The sequence below is a fragment of the Oculina patagonica genome, chromosome 13, assembly GCF_052425735.1.
Source record: "Oculina patagonica isolate OP01 chromosome 13, crgOcupat, whole genome shotgun sequence".
NCBI lineage: Eukaryota > Metazoa > Cnidaria > Anthozoa > Scleractinia > Oculinidae > Oculina > Oculina patagonica.
In genome coordinates this window covers 14629803-14656861 of record NC_135770.1, presented here as the reverse complement: position 1 = coordinate 14656861, position 27059 = coordinate 14629803, and the positions used below count along the sequence as shown (strand labels likewise).

Sequence of the window (27059 nt, the reverse complement as noted above, 5' to 3'; positions counted from 1 at the left end):
TTCTAGTTTTGTCTGTTTGGACTGGAAAAACACCTAAAAATTATTATGGCTCCCTTCTTATTTCAACAATAATTTACTTAATATCTCCATCTTGATGTACTAGGTGCATTTCATATATTGGAAGACCTATTCACCAATTTTATACTTTTTACCAAAAAGCATTTAAATCCCCATGACAGTGTTCCTTTAAAGTCACCTTGAAACCCCGAAGATAACATATTAGCACTAGTCGTGGTCTCCCCATCCTTTTTGCCCAACTGTTAGATTTTAGAGGTTTGTGTGTCAGGCTATGGCCAACTTAACAAAACTAATACAACTAAAACTAATCCAAAAAGGCTATGCCCATCCAATCATTTACCTTTTAAAGGTTTTCTTCAGTGATTAAAAATTGGCTTCTTCCAACTTGGCCACTGCTTTTTCGAACTGTTACTTGTCTCTCTTAATTAGCATGGTTAAAATCAGTTTATTAAACCCAAGACAACAATGAAAAGTACATGAATGAGCTGGCTCAAGAGCCCTTTGATTTTTTAATTGATTTTAGAAAATAGGAAGCTATTCCAAATTTTAGGCTTAAGAGGTCTTTATAAAGAGGGTGTCTAACTGGCAAATTTTAGCCTAACAGGTTCCTAAAAATCAGGTTCTAACTTGCGGGTTTTTACTGTATTTTTTAAATTTAATTACACCATTGTTTTTATGATGATGTTTCAGGGTTCCAGGAACATCATCATAAAAACAAGTGTGTTCCAAGTTTCCAAGGGTGTTGCATCAGACTAGCCACAAACTATTTTGTCACAAATTCTTGTTGAGTGAAAAAAAGGCGATTGGCAAGGTATTGCCAACAGTTTTTGGTTGGTCATAAATTTTCATATCAAATGACTTTTGTAGCCTTTTGTGTGCTGTTTACTGTTATTAGGTTTTGACAGGCAAAAAATTATCTCTGTATATTTTGTCACCACAAACAAAATTGCAAGCACTTCACCCATCCTTTTCCCTATACAGGTGTAAGGTAAAACTGGTTATTTGCTGATAATTAAAATTTCTGAGCCAAACTGCTAGTAAGAAATGCAATAACTGAGGTTGAGATTTACTAATGTAGATTATACTGCTTTTGATAAACAGATAATTGATCTCCCAAAATACACTTCACATGTGGTAATGAGATTTCTTAAGGTAAGAGAATTGTCCTTATAAGTTCACACTGACAGCCGTTTGCCAGTAGCCATTTGTAAATCTTAATTTAGTGGGATGCACTTTAGACCTTATCATATTCCTTTTGCATCACAGTGTCACATAGGGCACAAACAAAGATCTTCCAGTCTGGCCTGTTTCTAGCTATTGTTGCCACCTCACCCTAATTCTCCTTTACAACTCCAAAAATGACAAAAGACCTTTCTTCCATTGGACAGTTGACTTTAACAATTATTGGGCAATTGATATCAATCATCCAATAATAATAAAAAAATATGGGACAATTAATATCATGTAAAAGAGGCTTTGATAGTGCAGAGCAAATAACGTGGTTCCCAGACTGTGTTGAAAATTACGACAAAAAGGGAATACTTGGTGCAGCCAACCTTGTTTTGCCATGATCAAATGACTGTACATGTACCAATGGATCCGTCTTCAAACTCGTACCGGGCGTAAACAGCTGCTGCATAAGCTTTCTCTGACACATTGGTGATTGCATGAGTCACAACGACTCTCTCTGTCACAGAAATCAAGTAATTTGCAATAATTTATAGTAAAATACGTCAAATTGGGCGTATTTGTGAATCCTGCCAGGAATTCTAAAGGGCTTGATGAAAAACAGAAAATCCAAATGGGAGGGGGTTAATTATTATGGAATTCAGAGGCTATGGGCCGGGGGGGGGGGGGATAACCCATTTTGGAATTTCTGAAGGCAAGGTGAAGTTAAAACGTTGATGCTGCTCGTGGCAGGGTATTTTCTGGATATTTTCTGGAATCACCCATTGCATTGCATTATTGTCTGACTGTGACCACAGAGTCTGCAAGTTTAGACCTGACTTGAGCAAACAGTTTAGCATAGTTTTCACTTTGGTTCCAGAGAACCATCCTCTCTCATCTTTTCATTGGATCTGATCCTGTTTTTAATTTTGGCAGCCTGTACTGTACCCGATATTCCACTTCTTCTGCAGTAAAATCTTTCAGCTTCTCAAGTGACTCTTGTTCTTGATTTGCATTTATCCATATGATGTTTTACTGTACCAGTAATCAATACAACAAAAAATGGTTAAGCATCCTTGTTAAATTTGACTTAGCATTCTTCTTTTCTCTTTTTAATACTCCAATTGCTGTAAGCAGTTGACTAATTTCATTCTCATACGAGCTTTCTTGTCCATCTTGGCTGTCTTTGCTGCTCATTTTGCCTCTAATCCAGTGACATGCAATTTGTAATGCCGACAACCGATTCATCTCTTTACACCCAAAACCTTGCAAAACTTTAATTGCTAAAAACCAAGTTTTTCTAAAGTTCTTGCGTGTATATTAAAAGTCAAAAAAGGAAAGTCATACAAGTGGGTGGTTGTGGGTAGGTAGGTATTGTATAGTGTTAAAGCACACATTTTGTTTAAATTAAATTAAGTTCATGTGTTGCTTGTACTATTTTGGGCCTTTTGATTTCAGCCTCTGAGTGCTGCATATCATGAACTTGCAGCAAGTTACTCCTGCAACAACCCCAATGAGGTGCGCACAGTGGCTACAAAAAATGAAGATATATTCAGAACTGTAAGTACAGTGGACTAGGGAGTTTAAAAGAATTATTGTTTTATTTGCAGTTTACATGTAGTTGTTGGAAATGTATTGTCCATTAGTGCTTGAAGATCTTTGCACCATCTTTGAAAATCTTTAGATACCGGTAATCGTAAGCATTTTTACTTTGGTACCCTTGGAAGTCTTACATATAAGTTTTTTTTATTATTATTATTTTTATTTTTTTATTATTATTATTTTAAACATACAGACACTAGTTACAGATTACAATTTACACTACATTACATTTCACAAAATTGATTTTCATACACTATATTATTGTTCAATAAGTTAATGTATGGAATTCATTGGCTTCGTTAATCTTCGAAGTCTTATTAATTTTTTAACTCTTGCCGTTTTAACAGATGCAAAGATTTTATTAAATGGACAGAGTCTTACCATTTTAATTAAGGTGTCTCGATACAGCTTTTCTGAGCCATACCTACAATTTGCAATAAGTCTTTTAGCAGCCTTCCGTGACTCAAATTGATATGAAAATGACACCATAAATTCAATTTATTTTTAAGGTAATTAATACTTCCATAAACAGAAAACCACCATATCAGCAAAACCTGGATTTTACGTAAATCAGATTTCCCGTTTAAAAACAAATACCAACATCTTAAACAATGGTGTACTGTAAATGAAATATTAAGGAATGAAATATTCTGTTTGTCTGATTTCGAATTAATCACAAAAATGTTTCAAATTATACTTTTAGCATAATGATAATAAATGGACTGAGACACAAACAGGACAGGACTTTGACGAAGTTACCTCAAATGATGCCAAAATTTGTATTATCTTTTGGCAGGTGGAAGTTTTTAAGAGTTTCTTCATCGCGGTTTTGAGAATTGGATATTTTCTTAAGACCACTCCTGTTATAATAAAAATGGCTCAATAGATTTTTTTGAAACAATTACCATGCATGCATGATAATGCAAATAACTCAATTCCATTTTTTTTTTCATTGATTCACTGGAATGTTTCTAATTTAATGATAAAGGATGCATTTGAATGAATGAAACAAATTATTTATAATAAAGTATTCATGCTTTACAAAATTATGCCAAAAATATTCAGACGCCATTTTTTTGGCCCAGAAATGCATTTTTTCACGGGGTGAATTCATACACATTGATTTGCATATCTTAAAGATAGCACCTTCATAACACAACTTTTCCTGTCCACTCAGCCCCCACCTGTATCATTACATTGAGACCTGTTCCAGTTAATCAATCTTTAAAAAACATTGAGGTTACACTTTGTGCAATATAAAGCATGCATGGCAGACGTTTCAACAAAATCTATCGAGCAGTTTTAAAGTTTTTGGATAAAACCCTCAAAATGGAAAATTACCTTAGAATTGTAATGTTGTCAATTGTAAGAAAAAATACAATTCTCTAAATCACCAAAAAGAATATCAACAAAACTTTTACATTGCCAAAAGGTTAGTTAAATATACCTTTTGGCATTATTTTGAAGTAATTTTATAAAAGCAGTGTCTGTCTCGACCATGCAAAAAGTATGGTTTAAAATAATTTTTGCGATTTACTCAATTTCAAAAAATTCTTGTTTGATTTGCAGTACAGTTTGGGGCCCAGTTCTCGGCCACTTCAGACGTAAACTTGTATTACTTTCCTCAGAATAACCATAGAAACTTGAAATTTCTCCCAGAGCTAGCTTCATCATTGCCCAAGCAATAATGAAAATAAAAGCTCTGTTTGTGGGCCCAGTTCTCGGCCACCCAGGCCCAGTTCTGGGCCACAAAAAAGCTTATGCATAATATTTTTTGCATAAAAAGGCTCAATTAACTTTCACAGACATAAAATCACTCTGTAAACTTATTTATGTTATGTCGATTGTAAATTATTTTTATGAGACTTTGGTTTACTTTGAAATAGAAGGTTTTAAACACCCCTAGTTGCTCTCTTAAGTGCAGGTTCTGGCAAAACCACAAAATTGCATTGTATTTAGATGATTTTATTGCAGTGAAAAGGTCTTGAAAGAGTTAGGTGTTGCAGAAATAATAGACAAGACAAAGGTCAGCTCAGAACTTAGCGATTTATTGATCCTTACTTTTGAAACATTTCTTTCTTTTATTCTAGCTTCAGCAGATGAAATTATATTAAAAATCAAAATGCTAAGCAGTGCAGGGTGGCAGAGAATAGGCAAATATGCAAAATTCGCACAAAAGTTTTTGAAGTTAAATTTAAACCAAAAAAATGCAACGGTTCAACGAAAAGTTAATTTCAGCCTAAAGCTGAATTACTCTACGCTTCACATGCCAAAAAATTAGCTGGATCTTTCGGATAAAATACGAATTTGACTCCATCTATAAATTTTAAGTAACCGTAAACAAACACGTCTTTTCGACTTTTTTGCTTGTTTACAAGCAAAAAGTAGGAGAATAGCAGTTATGTGGGTAATCTGGAACCGGAAAGAGTCGCATTCTTGTTAACTCTCAAGGGACTGTTTTAATTTCTCAAGGGAATACTTTCTGTTGTGGGTGATCAAAGCGCGTGACTCGTAAAGTGTCACTCTATAGTTGTGCTTCAGCACTTCCGTTCTTGTAGAAAAAACGTGACTTGTCAAATTTACAAACGTTATATAACAATCAAAAACTTGAGTAGCCCAAATCTTACGTCACATAACCAATTAAGAATGTAAGGGGTTCAGCACTCGAAGGCAGCGAAGTTTAAAACGATTAAGAACGCAATTTGTACTGGTACAAGTCTTTAGGCGCTAATATTAATTTAACCTAAAACGATTAACAACGCAAATTTGTACTCTCACAAGTCTTTCACACACTAAAACGTTGCTAATAGTTAACCAAAGGGAACTCATTTCGTGACAATTGATTATTTCTGCTGAGTTGCACAATTTAGAATTTTTACATCATCTAGCGAAGCGCACTATTACTAAAATAACAACAACTTTAGTTTGGGCAAAGGCTTTGTATGGAGGGGACGCATTCTTGACAAGAAAAAAAGGGAGAGAAAGGCACAATTTGAGGCCGAGATTCTCGAAAGGCTCGAAAAATGATAGATTCCAAATATTTTTGCTTTAGTAAGTGAAAAACAGATCGAAGGTATCCAAAACATGGCCCAAAATTGAATTTATTAGTCGAAGATCCGGCAATGACACCTTGATTCCCACTGCAAAATTATTCAGGCTGCCGAGAAATTTAAGCGGCGGATAGCGAATTACTATCGAATTATATAATTGCGAAGGATAGCACTTGTATGTTTGCTTCATTTAGGCCCCGGAAAGATCGTCAGTTGCAAGAAATTCAGAATTCTTCCCGAATTTGATGGCACTGATCGCCGGCCATCCGATCTGTTTCGACACATGATAGATAGAGGGCGAAAATATTATGCTATTCAAACGCCTTTCTAACGGAATTGACGGCGGGTTTGATTTTAATAAAGCTGTTATTTATCCCCATTACTATTACACACTGCAGCTACAGCTGCCGAGCTCAATCAGTCTATATTGAATAGTATTTGCCGCGACAATTGTGTAACGAAATTGAGGCAAGGAGACAGATCGGACGAGCGTTTCTTTGTGTAATTTTGAGGTGGCATAAATCTGAGGTTAGCTCTGTTGGGTTGCAAAATGTGCCACTAAGAACAGTGTAAACGTTAAATTGCATTTCTCATAAAAATAAATGTTTTCTTTCAGCAAATCCCGGCAGCAAATCGGGCCTTTATAATCCATTCAATAACTGAATGTAAAACATTTTACACATTTATTGAATAATCGCTCTGTTTGACAAACCTTTTGTTTCAAACCACGGTTTGAGCTTTCTACGTTGCACAGGTAAGGCTTTCTCTTGAATTCCGAGCCAATCTGGCCATGGTTTTGTGAAACAATCGCTAAATATGCCTCCGAAGTGCCCGCCAACCATACATTGCTCTTACAGAGAGCGGTTTGTTTGTTCGAATTTTGTCTGACTCACACCGGGTGCCAAATTCTGTGACGTCATTAGTGCGCTTCGTTAATTGCAACATCATTAAATGTGTTAAGTGATATTTACAAGTGTTTTTGTAGCCTGTTGTGAAATTACTTCCGGTGGAAGCAGTAAACGTTAAACGTTTCTTCTGTTCAGAAGTTAATGCATCGCCATTAGAAAAATAAACAGCAACTGTTTTACTGGAAATGTAGTCATTAGAAATGGCATGACTCATGTGTAGCCGTAAGGTAAAGAATAACGCGAGGAGAAGCGGCTTTTGGTAATATCCAAACGAAAATTTACTTCTCAATGTGGGGTTAAGATTGCGTGACGAGAAAAAAGGTAACTCTGTCATGCGTAACCTAACCTGCGATCAGGCGTTATTTTTCTCGCTCTTTTCGCCTTCCCTCCGCCGCGAAAAAAAAGAAGCAGGTTATGCGTAACCTTTATCGGGAACCTTGCATTAAGCCGAGTAGAAATCTTTCTAACTCGAAAGGAAACAACTATTTCGATTAAAGGCAAACGTCAAAGTTTACCTTATTTAACCAAGCCAAAGTATATGAGTCGCAAAGCACCCAGCCGTCGCGACTGACAAATACAGCATTTCCTTCGCGAAAAAAAAAAAGAATGCTTGAACTGAAAGACGTTTGAATTCTTCCATGATATGTTCGAACAACAATGCCCAGGATAAACCTTCTACTCATACTAACTTCATGCAAAAAAAGTCGATATCTCGAAGAGATCTATGATTGGAAAAACAAATTCACCTACCAGTTCGTGTAAACTCGACGTGTGAGCATTCTATAGCAAGTTGAAGGATCAAAGTCAAGATACATGTATTCAGGGCACAATAATCAGTGTATCCTTTGAGGGAAATAACGTTTTCTTTTAATTCAACTCGGCTTGAAAAAACATGTTGAACACAAAGTGGCCGAGAACTGGACCAGCCCGAGGTACACTATTGTTTTAGATAGCTTGAGCTTGAGCTTGAGCTTGTTTACTTCAAGTCGCAACAATTTGCATGCTGGGCATCCTGCTTGTTTTGAAACATGGATGGCTCTTGCCGGTTTCGGCGGCCCAAAAGTGTGCAATAGATTTCCTTGCTTGCACAGTCTAAACAAAGAAGTACACAGTACAAAGGCAAGTGAGTAATGTTGTGGTTTTGAGAACTTGCCAAGTAGCACACAAGCGAAAAATCCCTTTACTTGACACGGCAAGGTTGTTCAAGGATTATGTTAATCACCGTGAGCAAAGACTTGAACAGAGATTAGTGGACCTGGATGGTCTGTCTTTAACTTGGCTCACAAAATTCGTCCAAAACAATCGCATGGGGCCGAGTAAAATTAAGGATTAATATCACGCGTGTTTTCAGAAGTTGTAGAAATTGTCAGAGTCGCGAAGTGACGAGAGCAATTTCTACAACTTCTGAAAACACAAGTGATATTAATCCTTAATTTTACGAGGACACATGTGATTACTTGTTTATGACAAAGAGGGCAAAATTTTCTGAAAATTGTCGATGCTTATAATAACTTATCGGAACAGCGCGAAGCTTAATAATTTGGCTTGCAAAACAAAAACGTTCCTCATAATCGAGCAAATCTTGGCGTTGGAAGAGAATAACGCTGACAGTTGTATGCAATGAAATGTATGAAAGTCGTGAAAATAATAAAAAAGCTATTAACAACTGAACAAGCGAACACTCAATATAAACGTAAGCTTAATTTTATTCACCTGTTTGCACGTTTTGAAGCTTTCCGTCTACGAGCGGCTTCACATGTCAGTCCTCGACATAGATAACAGCAAACGACGACCCCAAACAAACTTGTAGAAGTAATTTGTCCGGTAGATGTGACCTTCTTTCACAGAAAAAACTATGTATCTCCTCATTAATATCCTGGGTTGCTGGTGACGAGTCTTAGAGATGACAGAAGTGAAACGGAGATGTCAGTTGCCGGCCGCTATGAATGAGTTTGAATCGTCGCACACTCGCAAGTGTCTGATCCAATTTTTGTACCGTTTTCAACTGTAATAATATTCTGTTTCAGCTTTCGGATCTTCGTTTCAAGCTATCAGCCCGTTTCCATTCCATTTTCATCACATATCTGCGGAAACTGAAGTCAAATTTGGAAAAGATCGATGTCCAAGCGAGCGCTGTGTTTGAAAATTCTGCTTGTGAAGCCAACGAAGTGCAGCGCGCTCAGCCAATCAGAAACGAGCAATTTTCCTGTTTGTCCAATCAGGATCTAGTAATTTTGCCCGGGGCAATTACCAAATTAAGGAAAAATGCTCTCTGTCTCAGCCAATCAGCATTCAGTAATTTTGCCCTCTATGTTATAACTTTTTTAATTGCACTGAAAACGTAAATTTTAGAATAATTGTAAACAGAAACTTGTCTATTCAGTAGGTGTTTGTGTCATTAATATTTATTTTAGGATAACCCTCACTATAAACTCAAAACCCATGAGAATTGCCTTATTTTATTCATGATATATTTATTACATATTCAAATTAAAGCTTTTTCGTGTTTTTTTTTTTTCATGGGTTTGTTGCCATGAAGGAAGCATTAAAAAAGGCATAGAAATGGTTTCAAAATGGAAATAATTTTTTATTGACCTGGAAAATGTTTAATTGTTTTCATGGTGTTTTCATAACACTTTCACTGCCCAGACCCCATTTGGTTCTCAACATTTTTCATGGGGTAGGTAAAGGTAAAAAAATTCCTGAAAGTCCCTTTAGAATGAATGTCACTTTTTTATGGGTAGGTGGAAACTCACAAATACCATAAAAATGCGTTTAAACTTCCATGATTTTAAATCTTATAATGGATCTTGATGTCATGACTGCATGGAGCAACTTTCACTGTACCTTATTTTGTGCAATTTGACGTTTGACAAAGTTTGATATTTTATCAAACTATCATGGAAATGCCTCTGTCCAGTGTTTCATTGGGGTTTCAAACCACAAACTGCCACCTGACCAAATTGGTGTATCCTAATTGGCTGGTAAATTGATAATGAGTTTGAGAAAGGAATCTTATAACGGAAGATTTTTAAAGATATTTCAGAATAAATATTAACGCTATAAAAACATGACGTTTCGGCGGCGACATGTCACCATTATCAAATGCAAATTTTACAAGGTAGAGAACGATATTTATAGAAAAAAAGTGTGAAACTAAATTACAATAAATAAGGTGTGGAAAACAGAAAAATGTGCATAACTAAGTAAACAGCTTCACTGGAATGGAGTGTTCAGGGATGTTTTTTTTTACTAGTTAGGAGCATCTCGTAAAAAAAATTAGGCACTCAAACTTTCCATGGCATTTCTTTAGAATGGCAAATTGACTGTGAAGGTCGATCGCCTTTTGATTCTGTTCTGTTCTTGAAGGTATTTGCAAATCACGGAGTATCTGTGCTCCTCGATGCACAGGTGGAGGTGGCGGCTCGTGTAGCTAATAATATAATTTGCATTGTACGAATTAGATTTGAGAATGAATCTTAAATCTAAGAGCAATATCTGGTGAAAGTCAGGGAAGACTGCTGAAAGGCTACGGTAATTGAAAATGTAAGGTTTGGTTCAGAAAAAACTGAATTCAGACATCTTAATATATGCACAAAAATTAATTACTGTTGCATTAGCTGTTCAAATAGTTTGATCCTAACCTTAAACAGTTTCCACGGAGTGTTTAAACGGATGACAAAGGGATCGTAATTGGTTTTATCTGTTTTATAGCAGAAATGTGTTAAAGTAGATTTTCTGGTGCAAGCTAGGTCACAAATTTTGGGATGTCAGTCTTTGTGTGTTCTTTGGGTGTGTTATGATAACTGTTGAGTGTCAATCTTTATTCGACTTTCTACACCATTTGTAGTCATCATATTCAATGATGTTGTTGTTATGAGCTTTAATGCATTTAATTTTATGTTTCAGGACAACAATGTAGGTTTGGTTAAGCAAGTTGTAAGTTCACTGTACAGGAAAAACATCCTGAGGCTTACAAAGGTTCTCATATTATTTTATTGCATGTGTGACTTTTAATGTGAAGTCTGTTTGCCACATTTAGATTAGAAATGTGAAATTTATATTTTGAAACTGAGTGTGTAAAAAACAGATTAAAAAGCTATAGTAATAATTGAGGATCAAAAATGAACAAAACTGTAATTAAATACCTTAGACAAGTCTTATTTTGGATCCTTATAAACAACACATACATTGTATCTGCAGTGCATAGAAATCCACTTCGTTTGCATATATATTTCACTGATAAATTATACACATTATTCCTTCAGAGGTTTTACATGTTATGACAAGTTTTCATTTTTAACTCGGAAAATTTCGAGTTTTGCTGGTGAGGCGAATTTCTCTCCTTCCCATCTTCACTCCTTCCCTTGTTTCCTGTTAAACATTTTAATTGAATAATTAATTGAATTAATTTATTAATTAATCTTGTGAAGCAGGTAGAGGAGGTGGGGGTGGGTGCACATATCTGTGTCCGGCACTCGGCAGAACACAACTACATTATTTTAAATGAAGTTTTGAAAACCTACTGCTCTCCTTATGGTGCTACAGGATTGTGCAAAAATAATGCAAACGAAGAGCGCAAATTCATTTTTTGTTTTCCCGACATTTCTTCGAATTTTCGCTCGCTAATTCGGAACGAAATTTGCAAGGCTTTGAACAATATTTCACTAGAACAAAGGCCAATAATTCAACGAATTGCCGTTACCACAACGACAATTCTCGACACTAAGAGTGATATTTTGCTAGAACAATTCAACAAATTTTCATTTTCACAACGACAATTCGGGACGCTTTTAGTGATATTTTGCTAGAACAAAGACCGATAATTCAACGAATTAACATAAGCAAACAGCATCGCTATAAAGGAAAACACTTCAATCCGTATTTAGAAGTATCAAACGGCCTCAAATGACAGCAATCAAAAACAGTCGATTGACTATAATAACACTGATTAAAACGAGATCCAATAGTTTATTTGTAATCTGAAACATGAATCGGAAAACCTTGAATATAACTTACACTCGAAAATCTCAATCTTACATGTATGAGAGAAATGTTAAGTCGTTTTTGGCGGAAAAAAGCAACAGCCAGAATTGTCTGTGTCTACTTATGCAGGCCGTAAACAAATGCGTAACGCAATGACTTAATAAACATCTCGCTTCTCGGAACGCTGCCACACGGCCGCTTTTTCCACTAAAGGTATTTTCGGAACTAAAGGCAAAATTAAAGCGATGTGCAAAGCACTTTTCGTTAACTTAAGTGGGAACAATTTTCGTCGTCGGTAGTAGACAAAGAAGTGGGCATGAGTATCAAATTTTGCATGCGTGCGTTTTCATTTTCTTCAAGCATCGAAGCGAAATTTTTTAAAAAAAAATCGTAAATCCTCCATCTGCCACGAGTCCCATCAGGCATAAACTTTTTTCGATTTTCATCCCTGTGAATCAAAGGTTTTTACCTGAGGGAATAGAAAATGATTACTCTCATTCCAAGAAAGATCCAGTGTGACAGTGTATTCCCACGGGAAATGTCTTTTGACCTCAAATCATAAGCGCTTAATGTTTGCATACCATGAAGTTAAAAAATATTTTTGGAAATATCTGTTGTATAAAAGTTTAGTCCTGAATAAAACGCATATTAATAATCAAATGTTGTTAAAGCAAAGATGGCAAAGAAGCAGAAAAAGTACCATGACTCTTCAAAAAGTGTTCATAAACAACGCATATTCTCAATTTTAGTACACGTGCGACAATTTGTCGGCCGCATTGATTTGCATTTTAATCAAGCGTCCGGTCGTGATTTCAAAACAACAAATATCCTGGGTTTTACAATGTGAATAAAGTTTATTCAATCAGTGAAATACTCTGCCTTCAAAAAAGTTCATTCAAATTGACTCAAAACTATCGCTTGACGCATGGAATTATTTCGCTTGTAGGGTAACTTGAAACCCGAGATCGCAAACCGCAAAACTTTGAAATGCTGCACCGAAGTACGCAACACAGGGAGCTTTTGCTAGTTTTTAAAGCCTATCAAAAGTTTTTTCTTGGAAAAAAAGAAAAATGTTGAATGAAGTTGAGAACTTACAAACTGAAAGAGCACAGCTGTTCACTTTTTCCCAACGAGAGTTTGTTCAAAAACGTGTCAAAACGGCAAGTCCTAATAATAATAATAATAATAATAATAATAATAATAATAATAATAATAATAATAATAATAATAATAATAATAAACGAATATTTTTAACAGGATTAATCCATCAGTACTTGAGAGTGCCTTGGACAAGTCTTATTTTGGATCCTTATAAACAACACATACATTGTATCTGCAGTGCATAGAAATCCACTTTGTTTGCATATATATTTCACTGATAAATTATACACATTATTCCTTAATAATAATAATAATAATAATAATAATAATAATAATAATAATAATAATAATAATAAAAACGAATATTTTTAACAGGATTAACCCATCAGTACTTGAGAGTGCCTTAGACAAGTCTTATTTTGGATCCTTATAAACAACACATACATTGTATCTGCAGTGCATAGAAATCCACTTTGTTTCTTAGGGGTCCTGTAAGATTTTAAAAATTTAAAAAGGTAAAAAAGTTTAAAAATGTCAAAACTACAGTAGTCAAAAACATATATAAAAATTACAAATAAAAATGTTCTTTAACTTTTTGTTTAAATAGAAGCCTAGAGTTCAGATTTCTCATGTCCGACGGTAAACTGTTAAAAACGGAGGCTCCTAAAAACGAAAAACTCTGCCGGCCAAACTCTAGCTTCACTTTCCGCAGTTCGATAGAGGAAAATCTGTTCCTAGTATTGACACTGTGATTAACTCTTTTGTTTTCCAGTCCTGAAGATATGCAGCTTAGGCCACAATGTTCGATTCTGCGAATCTGTTGCCTGCATGAATGTGAATAGTTTAACTGTAATTAGACTACAGTAGGTAAAAACAGGCATAATCATAGCCCTGCAAATCCTTTCTGCAGCTGCACAAAATCTGGTAAAATCCGTGACATAGTCCCTTTAATAACTTAAATAACTTTTTATCCTTTTCAGCCTTTTTGTAAATTATTTTATCGAGCAGCATTTTGACAACAAATCTGTTTAAAGCTTAAAGCTTGTTATTTGTTAACAAAATAATTTTTCTCATTCAGTCCTGTGTAAAAATGGACACAAAGAATTACAAGATTAAAATAAAACTGTTCACTTTCCGCAGTTCGATAGAGGAAAATCTGTTCCTAGTATTGACACTGTGATTAACTCTTTTAAAATAGTTATTAAAAGGAGTACACGCATTTCCAAGTAGACAATCAAAAACACAGAGACTGACGTTTCTTTTCAGATAACTGTCAACTGATGGAATACGGATGTCAGTCTTGTTTTCCAGTCCTGAAGATATGCAGCTTAGGCCACGATGTTCGATTCTGCGAATCAGTTGCCTGCGTGAATTTGAATAGCTTAGTGTAATTAGACTACAGTAGGTAAAAACAGGCATAATCATAGCCCTGTAAATGCTTTCTGCAGCTGCACAAGTAATGGAAGAACGAATTTTCCGCAGCAGATTGACTCTCCCGGCCGCTTTCTTGTAGGTTTTGTTGAAGTGGGTTTCAAAATTCAATGTAGCATCTAAATGGACACCCAAGTACTTGTAGGTAGTTGTGCTGTTAATAGGTAAACCATTTATAGTCAGATTGAGCTGCTTATCCTGGAGACGACTCAATCTTTTTGCAGTTCCGAAGATCATCGTTTCTGTTTTACCTTTTTTGAGATTTATGATCAGTTCATTCTTGCGAAACCAAGTAGCCAGATAATTGATGTCATCATTTAGATTCCTTTCGATAACATCAAAATTGTTTGAAGGAGTAAAGATCACTGTGTCGTCGGCATACGTAATGATACTGGAAGATTGAAGAGGCTTGTGAACATCATTAAAATATATAATGAACAGCAGCGGCCCAAGGATTCTTCCCTGTGGAACGCCAGTAAAAACGGGGTTGGGTTCTGAAAGAACACCGTTGTATTGAACAGTCTGTTTTCGTAAAAACAGGTAATCTGTGAACCACTTCAGCTCATTGTTACGAATCCCGTAAAAGGGCAGTTTGCTTAGTAGGCCTGAATGACTGATGGTATCAAAAGCTTTGGACAGATCAATAAAAACTGTTCCTGTTACTTTGCCATTATCAGCTTCTTTCCTTATTTAGTCTGTAAAGTATGTAACGGCTAGTTCAGTGGAGCGTTTTGAACGAAAACCAAACTGATGATCAGAAAGGAGGTTATTACATTCCAGATAGGATACCAGGTGACTATATACCACCTTCTCTAAGTTCTTTGATAGAATAGGAAGAAGTGATATTTGTCTGTAAGGAACGTTTGCGCATGAGAGGTCATATTTGTCTTTGTGGAATCGCTTTGACAGTTAAGTTCTTGCTGGAAACTGGAAACTTGCTGGATGTTTGTTTTAACCTTTGATGTAGATTGTAATATTTTAAAAACGATTTTGCCCATGTTCTCAAGCTAGCTGTGGAGAACATAAGATCGTGTATTTTTCTTACAGCGAACTTTGCTGTAAACGCGAAGACCAACAGAAAGAAATGTCACGCGAAAGTTCCCAGCGAATTGTTGAGGTGAACCGCGAAAAGATTGCAGTGAATTTTCGAGATGAGCGAACTATTGCCCAAAAGGTCGCAACAAATTGTCGAGGTGAGCAAACTATCGCTTGGGCATTTCGCGCCATTCCAAACAATGGGTGTCGCAATAATTTGCTAAAATTTCAAAGAAATATTGCAAGCGAAATTTCTTCGAAAAGCCACGTAATTCGTCGAAATTTGTTTGCATTACTTTTACACAATACTGTATATTTCCAAGCTCTCAGATGTATGGGCTGAATGCATGCACAGAAGACTTACATGTACAGAGGCAAATCTTACTCGAACACGAGAAATTGACCTTTCAAAGGAAAAACACACAGGAAAAAACGTAAAGGGGGATGTTTACCACGTGTAGACAAACCTGCATGCAAAATTTGGCAATGTTTTGACAAAGTTCAAATGAGTCAAAATATCAAGGGGAAATTATTACACTTGCCCCTTTATATAATCTTTTAAAAGTAGCCTGTGACACATATCAAGGATTTTACGAGGCATCCCACTGCAATGCAGGAGAATTTTTTGAAAGCTGATCTTTTGAAATGAATGGCACACTTGCTCCACTTCAGTAGGCAATAGTCCACACCTAGCATTATCCCGATAGCACTTCCAACCTTACCAACAACCACCGCAAGAGTGCACACTGTAGTTCAAACACTACACTAAAAACTATATAGGACTTCAGACAGTCATATGGTCCTCAGTACAGTCATGAACTTTGAGGGGGCTAGCATAAGCAGGTCCCTGTGTCTAGATGATTTCTTGACTTGTCATCTTTTTAAAGAGTTATGTCACTGGCTTGTGCTGTACAACTACAGTTTTTGCCAATTAACGTGCATTTATTTAATGGAGTTGCATCACTGCGATTTCGCAGATTTTTTGGTTAAACTGTTCTAAAATTAATGGTAGGCAACCTAACCCGTGAAAAACATTATCTTTGAACATCTAAAGGAAGATATGATTTACAGATAGAATCAAGCTACGGCTATAACTATCGATTTTTTGAAGACACACAGAAACAACTTGAAAAGTTATTAGCCTTAATTTTTCAAATTGCAATCCATTTCCATCTGAGCCATTCGCAGCCAAAGAGGCTTGTTAACAGTTTCAGTGCTCTAATATAGCAATTGTTATTAACAATGGACCATTATTTTTAGATTTCCTACGACACAAATATAAATTTTGGCTGTTAAAAAATCTGGTAAAATCCGTGATATAGTCCCTTTAATAACTTAAATAAATTATTATCCTTTTCAGCCTTTTTGTAAATTATTTTATCGAGCAGCATTTTGACAACAAATCTGTTTAAAGCTTAAAGCTTGTTATTTGTTAACAAAATAATTTTTCTCATTCAGTCCTGTGTAAAAATGGACACAAAGAATTACAAGATTAAAATAAAACTGTTGGAGCGATCTGTGGTCATAGCTTAAAATATAAAAAACGTTTGAAACAGATCTAAAAATATAAAAGAGTCTCGAAATTGTCGACCGCCTTCTGCAGTCTTCTTCAGAGAATGATAGTTTTTGCGAGATTTGCAGAATTCTAATAAGCTAGGTCGACGTTATTGTTCGTTGCCCCGCTGGGGAGCAACCAGCGACGCGTAAACCCTTGGGAAGGGCGCCCTTTCATTTACAGTGTTTCTGTCTAAGAAAAAGGCATGAGACACTGTATAAATTACAAGATTGTTTCATTTTGAAAAACAGTTACAGAATTCTTAATCATCATTGCTACTATTATACCGTATTTACTCGAATAAGCGCCGCATTTGAGACAAAAAGGTTAATAAGCGCCGCAGTCCTGATGCGGCGCTTATTTGATGAACTTTGTTGAACTAAAAATTATCAGTACAAAGCAACTCTAAAACAAGCTTGAACACTTCTTTTCATCAAGAGCGATGTTTTGCAGTTCACATTGTTTTTTTACCGCTTGCCCATTAGTTTTTCAATTCAACATTCTTACAATACATAGTTCTGTAAATGTTTTGAACACCGCAAACTTTGCCACGACAGCTAGCGCCACTTCTGTTGACTAATACTGACAATCAAAAGACGCTCTTTACAATAACTGTAAAAGAAAAGATTTTTGTGCCGTCCAAATTTTAAATAAGCGCCGCCCTCGAATAAGCGCCACACTTGAGGCGCGAAAAATTTAATAAGCGCCGTGGCGCCTATTCGAGTAAATACGGTATGCAGATTTCAATGTTTATTATACTTACAGTACTGTACTTGCCCTTGTTAATTGTTTTCTTTAATGTCAAATTTGAGAAACACTAATACAGTAAAAACCCGCGTGTAAGAACCTAGAAATTAAGAACCTCCTGGCAGAAATTTGCTTCCTCAATACCCCAAAAGGTTCTTATATGTGGGGTTAAACTATTTTATTTATAATACAATAACTGTATTTTATCAAAAAGGATGTCTTTAGAGATCAAGAATTGCACAGGGAAGCTAAAAAATGCCAGTAAGTACCCCAAAATATAAGAACCTGTTTTGCCAAACTCTAAAAAAGCAGGTTCTTACACGCGGGTTTTTACTGTACTACGTATGTGTTTTTCTTTGTGTGTTTGTTTTTTCTTTATTTATTTTTTGTTCTATTTCAGACATTTCTTACTTTGTCATTGTCAGACATGGCTAACAGAGTACAACTTAGCAGTCCAAGAGAGGCTGAACAGTACATATTAAACATGGTAAGGACACATTACATGTAGTGTAAAAAGGTATTAACAGTAGTGGATGAAAACATCAAAAAGCACCCTATAGATGTGTTGAACCCAGGCAGGAGAAGGTAGATTGAGAATAAAAGTGTATTGAAAGTGCAAAAACGTTCATAACAAACCAAACATTTGGTTCGTTATGAACTTTTTGGCACTTTCAATATACTTTTATTCTCAGTCGTCACAATTAGAAGTGCCACGAAGCGAACAAAGATTTATTCTTAAAAACTAGGAGGAGGGAGAGTCCAGGATACATGTAACTTGCATGTGCAATCATAGAACGACCCAATAAAAAACATGAGAACCTTAATAAAGCTTAAACTCACGTGGTTAGAGTTAAACTGATATTTTGCTCAAGGGCCTGTTTATATGAAGAAACGTTGTCCCTGGTAGAAGGCGCACACGGCGCACAACACTGACATCAACACGATAAAAGAAACAACTCAATGCACACGAAATAATGCAATATTTTTGCGGCAAAAAACGTCAGCCAAAATCGATTTCCTGCAAGTGACACAAGTCGCTCGTTCCGAGCCATTCCTTGTCAAGTGTCATTTGTTTTCCTTCGCGCGCGCGTTCACAGAAGTGAATCCCGCGCGATCTCTTGCGTTTGATTTCAAAGGCGATTTTACTCAAGTGGTCTTTCGCGCTTGATTTCAAAGCGATTTTATTTAAGTAACTATAGATGCAAAGAAAAAACGAGAGACTTGGGGCAAGTCTAACGAAGACCCTGTGGTCTAAAACGAAGACCTCTTTGCATAAACTAAAATGTCATCCGAACGCATGAGAAATTTGACAGTTACTTCTGCTCTGGACAGTACTGTTCAGAGTAAAGTACATGTATCTGTCAAATTTCTTGCGTGTTCGGATGACATTTTAATTTATGCAAAGAGGAGCGCTATGCTTCAGTGTTGTTTTGCAGATGCTACTCTATCTTCTGTTTTCATTTTAGACCGGACACAGGGTCTTCGGTCTTCGTTTTTGGGTGTTCATTTTAGACACATCCCTTAGAAAGACTCTATTCATGCCAAACTTTTTACATGACGGCGTGAAAATACCTTATTACATCATCGTTTTAGAGATTTAACATTTTATTTGTACCATCTTATATATGTACCCAGTTTTATTCACTTCTGACTTGATAATGACATTAAGTGAATGTGGAAACGTTGTCACATTTTTAATTTTTTAGCGATGACTTGCAAGCTAAGTGATAATGTCATCGCTTAATGTCATCGAACGGCCGGTTCTTTTTGTCTGTTTCGGACAAACGAACGAAAATCCTGTGGGGTACTCCCAAAAATGTTGTACGGGGGTGTGCCGCTGAGACGCTGAACCTGTTCAAGAGAAATATAGGTGAATTTGCGACCCTGTCCCAGATGAACATTGGAAGAATAGGTACCCTAATTAAACGATAAACACTGAAATTGCAGTCAGGAATATTCATAACTCAAATATTTGTCTGTCACTGACTAATATCAAACGTTTTAAACAACGTTTGTTTGAAACTCTAATAAAGACGTTTCGGCCGAGAATCTTCGGCCTTCCTCGGTTTGAACAAACGTTGTTTAAAACGTTTGATATTAGTCAGTGACAGACAAGTATTTGAGTTAATAGGTACCCTGTTCCAGACAATATGCACGATGAAAAAAAATATATACATATAAAAAAACACTGGAGAATATCACAAAGTGTTCACTTGACTTTGTATGTGGCATGAAGATAAAGCGTCGAGGGGAGCAGAGTTTCGTAGCTATGCTTGATCATGCTTAATCAGGATTCTGGGGGGAAAATCGACCCTGTTCCAGAGAGAAAGGCTGAATTCTATACCCTGTTCCAGAGTCAGGGAGGCAAAAAAGCATACACTGTTGAGCAGCACATACCTGTATAGCCCATAGATGGGAGTACCCCCCCCCCCCCCCCGACAGAAATCAAGTTAACTTAATACATAGAAAATTTATGATTAACTTTGCATCCTTGGCCTGTGAATTAATAACTACTATATTTTTTTGAATTTCATCAGATCCTAACTATGCTATTTAGACAATCACCAACATTGCTTCTTAGGTTTAAAAAATGTACACTGCAATTGGATAACAGTCTTTATCACGCAGAAGGTGTCAGCTGCTTTTAATTACGTTGAGTTTTTGACAGATTTCCTCAAAGTTATGTTAGACCCTTTGTGAAACGCCATCGCTTCTGCATGCACTGCGTGCTGTTTATTTAACCAAGACGGTTTTAAGCTTTTCAATTTTATCACAGTGTTTTATAGTTTATGTATACATGTCTAGTTATTGTGTAGAATTGAAGTCCAAAAAGTGTTTTTTCTTTACAGCCTAGGAAAAAAAATATATTTGATTTGTTGCACCTTCCTGCTATATTTGTGTGAATAGCAAAAGATGAAGGACCCTAGCCAGGGTTAAGTTAGAATAAGACATGCCCATCTTTGGTCTTCTATTGCAGCTATACCAATAATGTTAAGGAAAATATTTTAAGACAAACTTGTGCAAAGTTTCACAAAATTAATGAACAAAGTGAGGTCACTATGAGGTCAAAATTCATTGCCATGGCAACGTCATATGAAGGCAAAGATACCCTAGTTTGGACCTCTGATTCCAATAACTCAAAGACTACTTGATGAAATTTCTTGATTTTGATTTATTTTTATCTAACCAACAAAAGGAACATTTTTGGCAATTTTTTAAAAAAATGTAGGCAGGATTTGGAGATACATTATTTTTTCGTAATATTAAGGTGGCACTGAACCCCACCCACAGAATTTATTTAAAAATTGTTAGATTGTTTTTTTTGTCCATTAGACAAAGAAATATGAAAAACAAAAACTTTCACTGTCTAGTTACACATGTATTAAGAGGCTCCGACTGAGAATATGAAGAATCGTTGCACAGGCTGGGAAAATCGAAAATCTTGAAACTTTGCCTGAACAACACTAGTGCGGTATGGTATGTAATCCCGTGGGACTTTCGTGCCAAAATTGATGTTTTCGCTCTTTTGCACTAATTTTGGGGCGAATAATAAGAATCTGATGGAGTTCAAATTTTCCGACCGCGTCTTCCCATGATTCTGGCTACTTGAGGATTTATTTTATGCTAATGAGATGCTAATTATATGCAGGAATAAGTTTTGCGAATATCTTTGCTCTGATTTAAGATTAACGTACCAAACGTTATACGAAGCTTGCTTTTGATTACCGTAGAATTCCGGTTATAAACCCTGGGCTTATACAACTTCGTAAGGGGTTTTGGGTGGGCTTATAAGCGGAGGGGCTTATATCCGGGAGGGCTTATAAGCGGAATAAAAAAACGTTTCGAAAGGAGCCACGGGAGTGTTGATCGAAATACGTTCTTTTTTAGTTAAAATCGCACAATAAAGCGACATTTAGCCATGTTCAGTATTGTCATCCGCTAGCGGGGGGCTTATATCCGGGGGAGGCTTATAACCGGATGTATTTTTTTGTTGCCAGGTAGATGGGCCTATAACCGGGGGGGGGCTTATAAGCAGGGGGGCTTATAACCGGAATTTTACGGTACTTAAGTCGTTTGACTTAAATTGGTTACTCACTGGAGCGATTTCTCGGACATACCGGACCGCACTACACCTTTGGGGAACTATGTTTGAAAATATTATCTCTTATGGTTTTCGAGAAGTTAAGAAAAAAAAAGGAAATAACGGTTTTAGCTCATTAAATATGCAAAAAATATGCGTAAAATGGCAAAGTTCTCGATATTCCTATAATAGCAATTTTCAATGGTTTGAATCGAAATAAACTTAGAATAATAGCTTGACCTTTCTTCTTTCAGGCAACAGAAACTTTCAATTTTTTCCGGGTATTTTGAGGTTTCCTTCGCCTTTTAAAATATTGCTTTATCAAGCACTTCGGAAAAGGGCAAAAATTGAGAAACTTTGGAGGCCGAAAAAGCACCTTCGAAAATTCGAGCGAAAATTCGCTCTGTTCGAAATACACCCTTCGAAATTTCGAGCTCTGTTTTCGCTGTGTTCAAATGTCTGTTGGCCTTTTCTAAAGCTATGGCTCTGCCCTGCTTCATGACTGTAAAGAATGTCTCTTTGAGGTGCTGCCATTCAAACTAAAAGACGATGACCATTGTTTTATGACAGATCGTTTTATTTTACTTTAAGCATTACCGGAGAAAGCCTTTTAAAACTCGACCAAGCAATTAGCCCCCTACCTTAGTCTGTGATTCAAAGTTACAACTTGATTCCTCTTTTTCTATGTTTAAGTGGCAAAGTTTATACCCCAGGGGGGGTACTCCGGCTTGTAAATGACGGGGATGATCGAAGGATTTTTTTGGGTTTGAAATTTTCGATTGCGGGATTTTTTTGGGTTGGAAGATTTGGCAAGTATTTTTTTGGGTGACTTGATTCAAATAGGGGATTTTTTTGGGTATTAAAAACAAACTAAAGTGGCCTTGGTGTATTTATGGTATGATGAATAATCAAACTCGAGCGTTATTGCCCCTCCTGGCAATTTAGGGGTAATTTGACAAGGGATTTTTTTGGGGGGTTATTTTTGGGCCAGGGATTTTTTTGGGTAATGTCGGAAGACTTAGGGATTTTTTTGGGTCCTGAGTTTTGCCTTCATTCGATCATCCCCGTCATTTACAAGTCGGAGTACCCCCCTGGGGTTTATACTCTTCTTTTCGATCGCACATGTAAACACATCCGCCATATTGAATCCGTGATACTTGAACCCAGACTTCCACGTGCCCAAAGCAAGTGTGTCAACATTCAACATGGCGGACAAGTCACATGGCGAGCGTGTGCTGGCGTATGTTTCACCATTTTATTGAGCCACTAGATCAAAGGAAAGAGTAGATATGGAGGCGGTGAACGATTTTTACTTTCTCAATATGTTTGTGTACAAAGTAGGACTTATTTTACAAGGTAAGATGTTCGAAAAGTTTCTTCGTGTACGATCGACATGTAAACTTTATGGTTCCCGCGCCATGTGCTTTCACTGATATACTGTAATTTGTACAGCTGTAAACAAGAATCTTACTCAAGGCAATTCGTTTGAGTTATGTAAAGGTACAAATAAAGTTTTCTCCCATCCAAAAGAGGCTGAAATGTTTTCAGTAGTAAACCTTTTATTTGTTTAACCCCTGTCTTGTTTCTTCGAAGTCGGCTTCTGAAAACATTTGTATCGCGCTTGTTTTTGTTGTAAACATAGCCTCTACAGTGGTGTTCTTTGAAGATTTAGGAACTTTCATTTGCCCCAAGCAATGTTTCAGTTATATTTTACTTTGTCACGGCTCAAATAATTTATTTAATTGTTATGACCTTGATGGAACGCGCTTCGCGTTAGTTTATCTATGGTCGAGTGAAAGCTGCATGCAGCGAATTTCGCTGCTTCGAATATTTTTCGATAAGTCATTGTTTGTCTACCTCGAAAATTTGCTATTTCGAATTTCGCAGTCCCGAATTTTCGACGAAGTTCGCGATTTTTTCGCGTGGAGCGCTACGAAACATGTCTCGATAATTCGAAGAAATTTCGACGAAAATTCGCGAGAACAAAAAACGAATTTCGACGAATTTCGTTTGCATTACTTTTGCACAGTACTGTATGTCCGATATCGAGTCAAAATAAACACTGTGCAAAAGCTTGATGTTTCTTCTATTATTATATCAAATAAAAAAACTGGGCACTCAAGATTAACACAAGTAAGAAACGAAAGTTTACGACCTGCTCGTGTCTAATTTGCATAAAGCTAATTTTTGAATTCGTCCTCCGCTAAGTGATTTGGTCCGCTAAATTTACGTTTGGGAGCTATGATTTGCACAGAAAAAGCAAGTTTAAACTTGATTTGATTTTATTGACGTCTTATGCCTATCAACAGGTTGTATAGACGCGAAGAAAGAAGAAAAAAAAAAACAGTAAAATCATCGACTGAGTTCATTGCATGTATCGATTGTGTTGTAGCAGAAGCAAGGCATTCAAAATGCATTTGCAAAAGACGTCATCAGCACGATATCTTCATTCGAGGAACTGGGTAACCCCTTCAAGGGAGAAGGTCCGCATCTTATGGCACTCCACACAAGGGATATAATGGACGACTCTGTCATCTCAACTGTGAAAAACGCAAGGAAACTTGGAGAAGATCAGCTTAATGCTTTTATCAAGGAGCGTCTTATAGATCGAAGCAAGCCAGTTTCAGATCCCTTGAAGAGGAATAACCTTCCAACTCTTGACGCCCCAAAGAAAAAGAATGTCTCGAAGGATAGAGCTAAAGTATGTGTTTTGAAGGAAGACTGCTCGTTATTGTCTCGCCTCTACATAGCCTGTCAAGTCCGAGATGGCGACTTGAAAGATTTCTTGTATGAGAAACAACCTTGGCCACCGTCATTGTCACAACAGCAAATAGCAATTTTTGCCCTTTCCCGAAGTGCTTGATAAAGCAATATTTTAAAAGGCAAAGGAAACCTCAAAATAGCCGGAAAAAATTGAAAGTTTCTGTTGCCTGAAAGAAGAAAGGTCAAGCTATTATTCTATTATTTTGATTCAAACCATTGAAAATTGCTCTTATCGGAATATCGAGAACTTTGACATTTTTACGCATATTTTTGCATATTTAATGAGCTAAAACCGTTATTTTTGTTTTTTTCTTAACTTCTCGAAAACCATAAATTCTTAGAAGATGAGAATAATATTTTCAAACATAGTTCCCCAAAGGTGTTATTCAGGCAAAGTTTCAAGATTTTCGATTTTCCCAGCCTGTCCAACGATTCTTCATATTCTCAGTCGGAGCCTTTTAAGATTTAAGCCACAAAAGGTAAAAAATAAGGTATTTTGACCACTTTGGTTATTGCTATGGCAACGATTTTTGACGTCATGGTGGCTTAAATTTGTTCATTGGATAAACCTTTACAAAGATGTACCAAAAATTAAACCTCAACATTATTGGGGGTAGGACAAAACTTGGGGTAGGCCATGGTGGTTATTTTCTAAAACCAACAAATATGAAAGATAATAATAAATGAAATAAAGGTATTTGGTTTTAATGCTGACATAGAATGAGCCAGAAATTTTAGTTTTTTAAAGCACGGATGTGGAGTTTACAATCAAGACAAGTCTTTAAGTCAGGATCACAAGTCAGTAAACATGTACCTGAGAGATCCTGAAGGATATTGTTGGACTAAAATTTGGTAGATTGAACTGGGTTTTGTAAATCATGGATTGTAAAACTTTGATTTATTGAGTTATTTTTTTCAAAAATAGCTCTTTAGTCGCCATGATGTTCCGTGAATCAGTCAGTGGGTGAGTGAAGTATGTTTGTTTGTCACACCAATCAGATTTCAGGTACCGTATTTTCTCAAATAAACGCCCCCGGCGTTTATTTCAATCTTGGCTTCGTGAACCCGGCGTTTATTTGAAGCCTGCGTTTAATTGGGGCCCGGCGTTTATTAACGGACTGCAATTTTCTGCCAATTTTTCAGATTGATTTATTGTTAACGATCTTCGAGACCAAGAGGCAGTTTGTCAAGGCGGGACGATTTTTCTCTTCGTTCTGCCCCGAAAAAGTGTCCCTGGGTATCCAAAGGTGATTATTTCCCAAAGGTGCACTATTACAGATTGAATAGTTTATGTTGTAATCGAGATTTGTGACAAACAGAATATATTTACTTGTAAGCTTGACCTCAAATAAACGCCAAGACCTCGAACAAACGCCCCCGGCGTTTATTTAAAAACTAGCAATTTTGACCCGGCTTTTTTACGAGGCCGGCGTTTAATCGGGGTCCGGCGTTTAATCCAGAAAATACGGTACTATCGGAACCAATCAAATTGTAGTTTATAAAGGGGAAAGCACTCTGACACAGTTGTAGTCAGCAATTTCGTTCGAAGTTTTTAGATTAGAAGGAGGCGGAATCGGTGACTTGAGATTTAACCCTGGATAAAAACGTTTTTGGTAACGCTCGCCTGCTTACAACGCACACGCCGTGAGCAAAATGCAACACTAACTTGTTATTCGTCTTATTCGAGCGTACGTTTGGAGAGGCTAGCTTTCCTGACCGTAGTAAAAATAACATATAACATTTGCACAAAGCAGATTTGAAGAATAATGTTGTCATTACTTTTGCCGTCCGCTTTGCGAAGTTCGTTGGGAAATTGGAAAGTTTGTTATAAAGTTGCCAAATAGGTTGCGAGTTTGTGAATCAAATTGTGAGCTTCGATACAAAGTTCCCAACTTCAGCCCGAAATTAATAAAACCTTCTCTAATTATGTTATTAAAAAGGGCTTTGCTACGCTAAACTGTTGGAAACAAATGTCATAAAAATAAAAAACTTTTATGTTCAGCGAGCCGTAAACATGTTGTCTCGAACAAATTAGTCTGTCGCGTCGCGTCGGTTTCCATTAAAATCAATTTTACATATGGGTAAACCATCCAGTTTCATCCGGTTTACAAACGCAGAAGACTTGAAATTGAAGACAGTGAAGATTGTGCCTCACAGAAATCGTTAAATATGTGTTTTCATACAAAAAAAGTTGAAATTTGACCAAATTTCTACCTGCATAAAATTTATTTATCGGCAAATCACTTGCGTGATCGCTGATGCGAAACGTTGCACTTCAAGCTACTTCAACTTTTCTTGACAAGCTCTAAAATCTTCAAGTTCAGAAATCGCCATGTTTTTCCAGCAACATGTCTTGTTTCTCCTCAACTACCAAAACTTTGAAAGTTCAGTCGGGCCGAAGTTGGGAACTTATCGAAGTTCGCAATTTGATTCGCAAACTCGCAACGTAATTGGGAACTTCATAACAAAGTTTCCAATTTCCCAACAAACTTCGCAAAGCGGGCGGCCAAAGTAAACTGAAATCAACTGTAAAACATCTCGTTCAAACATTTAATGAACCGGTACAAGTTTTAACTTTGCTGTTAAAAGCAACTACGATCGATAGCAAAAACAAA

At 36.5% G+C, this 27059-nt stretch overlaps 1 protein-coding gene and 2 long non-coding RNA genes across 3 annotated transcripts in view; 2 read left to right on the top strand and 1 right to left on the bottom strand.

The window, feature by feature from the left end:
- LOC144637244 (COP9 signalosome complex subunit 3-like) overlaps positions 1–27059 on the top strand; it is a 98624-nt gene that overhangs the window by 36692 nt on the left and 34873 nt on the right. The window contains exons 8-11 of the mRNA XM_078496377.1: positions 1120–1170; positions 2644–2745; positions 10655–10726; positions 18001–18087. Coding sequence (XP_078352503.1) covers positions 1120–1170; positions 2644–2745; positions 10655–10726; positions 18001–18087 — 312 coding nt within the window. The remainder of the gene's footprint in view (positions 1–1119; positions 1171–2643; positions 2746–10654; positions 10727–18000; positions 18088–27059) is intronic.
- Positions 5226–9475, bottom strand: LOC144637256 (uncharacterized). The gene is made up of 3 exons (XR_013567688.1): positions 8459–9475; positions 5452–7837; positions 5226–5393 (listed from the first exon to the last, which is right to left on the bottom strand). It is a non-coding gene; the product is annotated as an uncharacterized LOC144637256 (long non-coding RNA).
- On the top strand, positions 22389–25158 carry LOC144637258 (uncharacterized). Its single transcript, XR_013567690.1, has 2 exons — positions 22389–23037; positions 23991–25158. It is a non-coding gene; the product is annotated as an uncharacterized LOC144637258 (long non-coding RNA).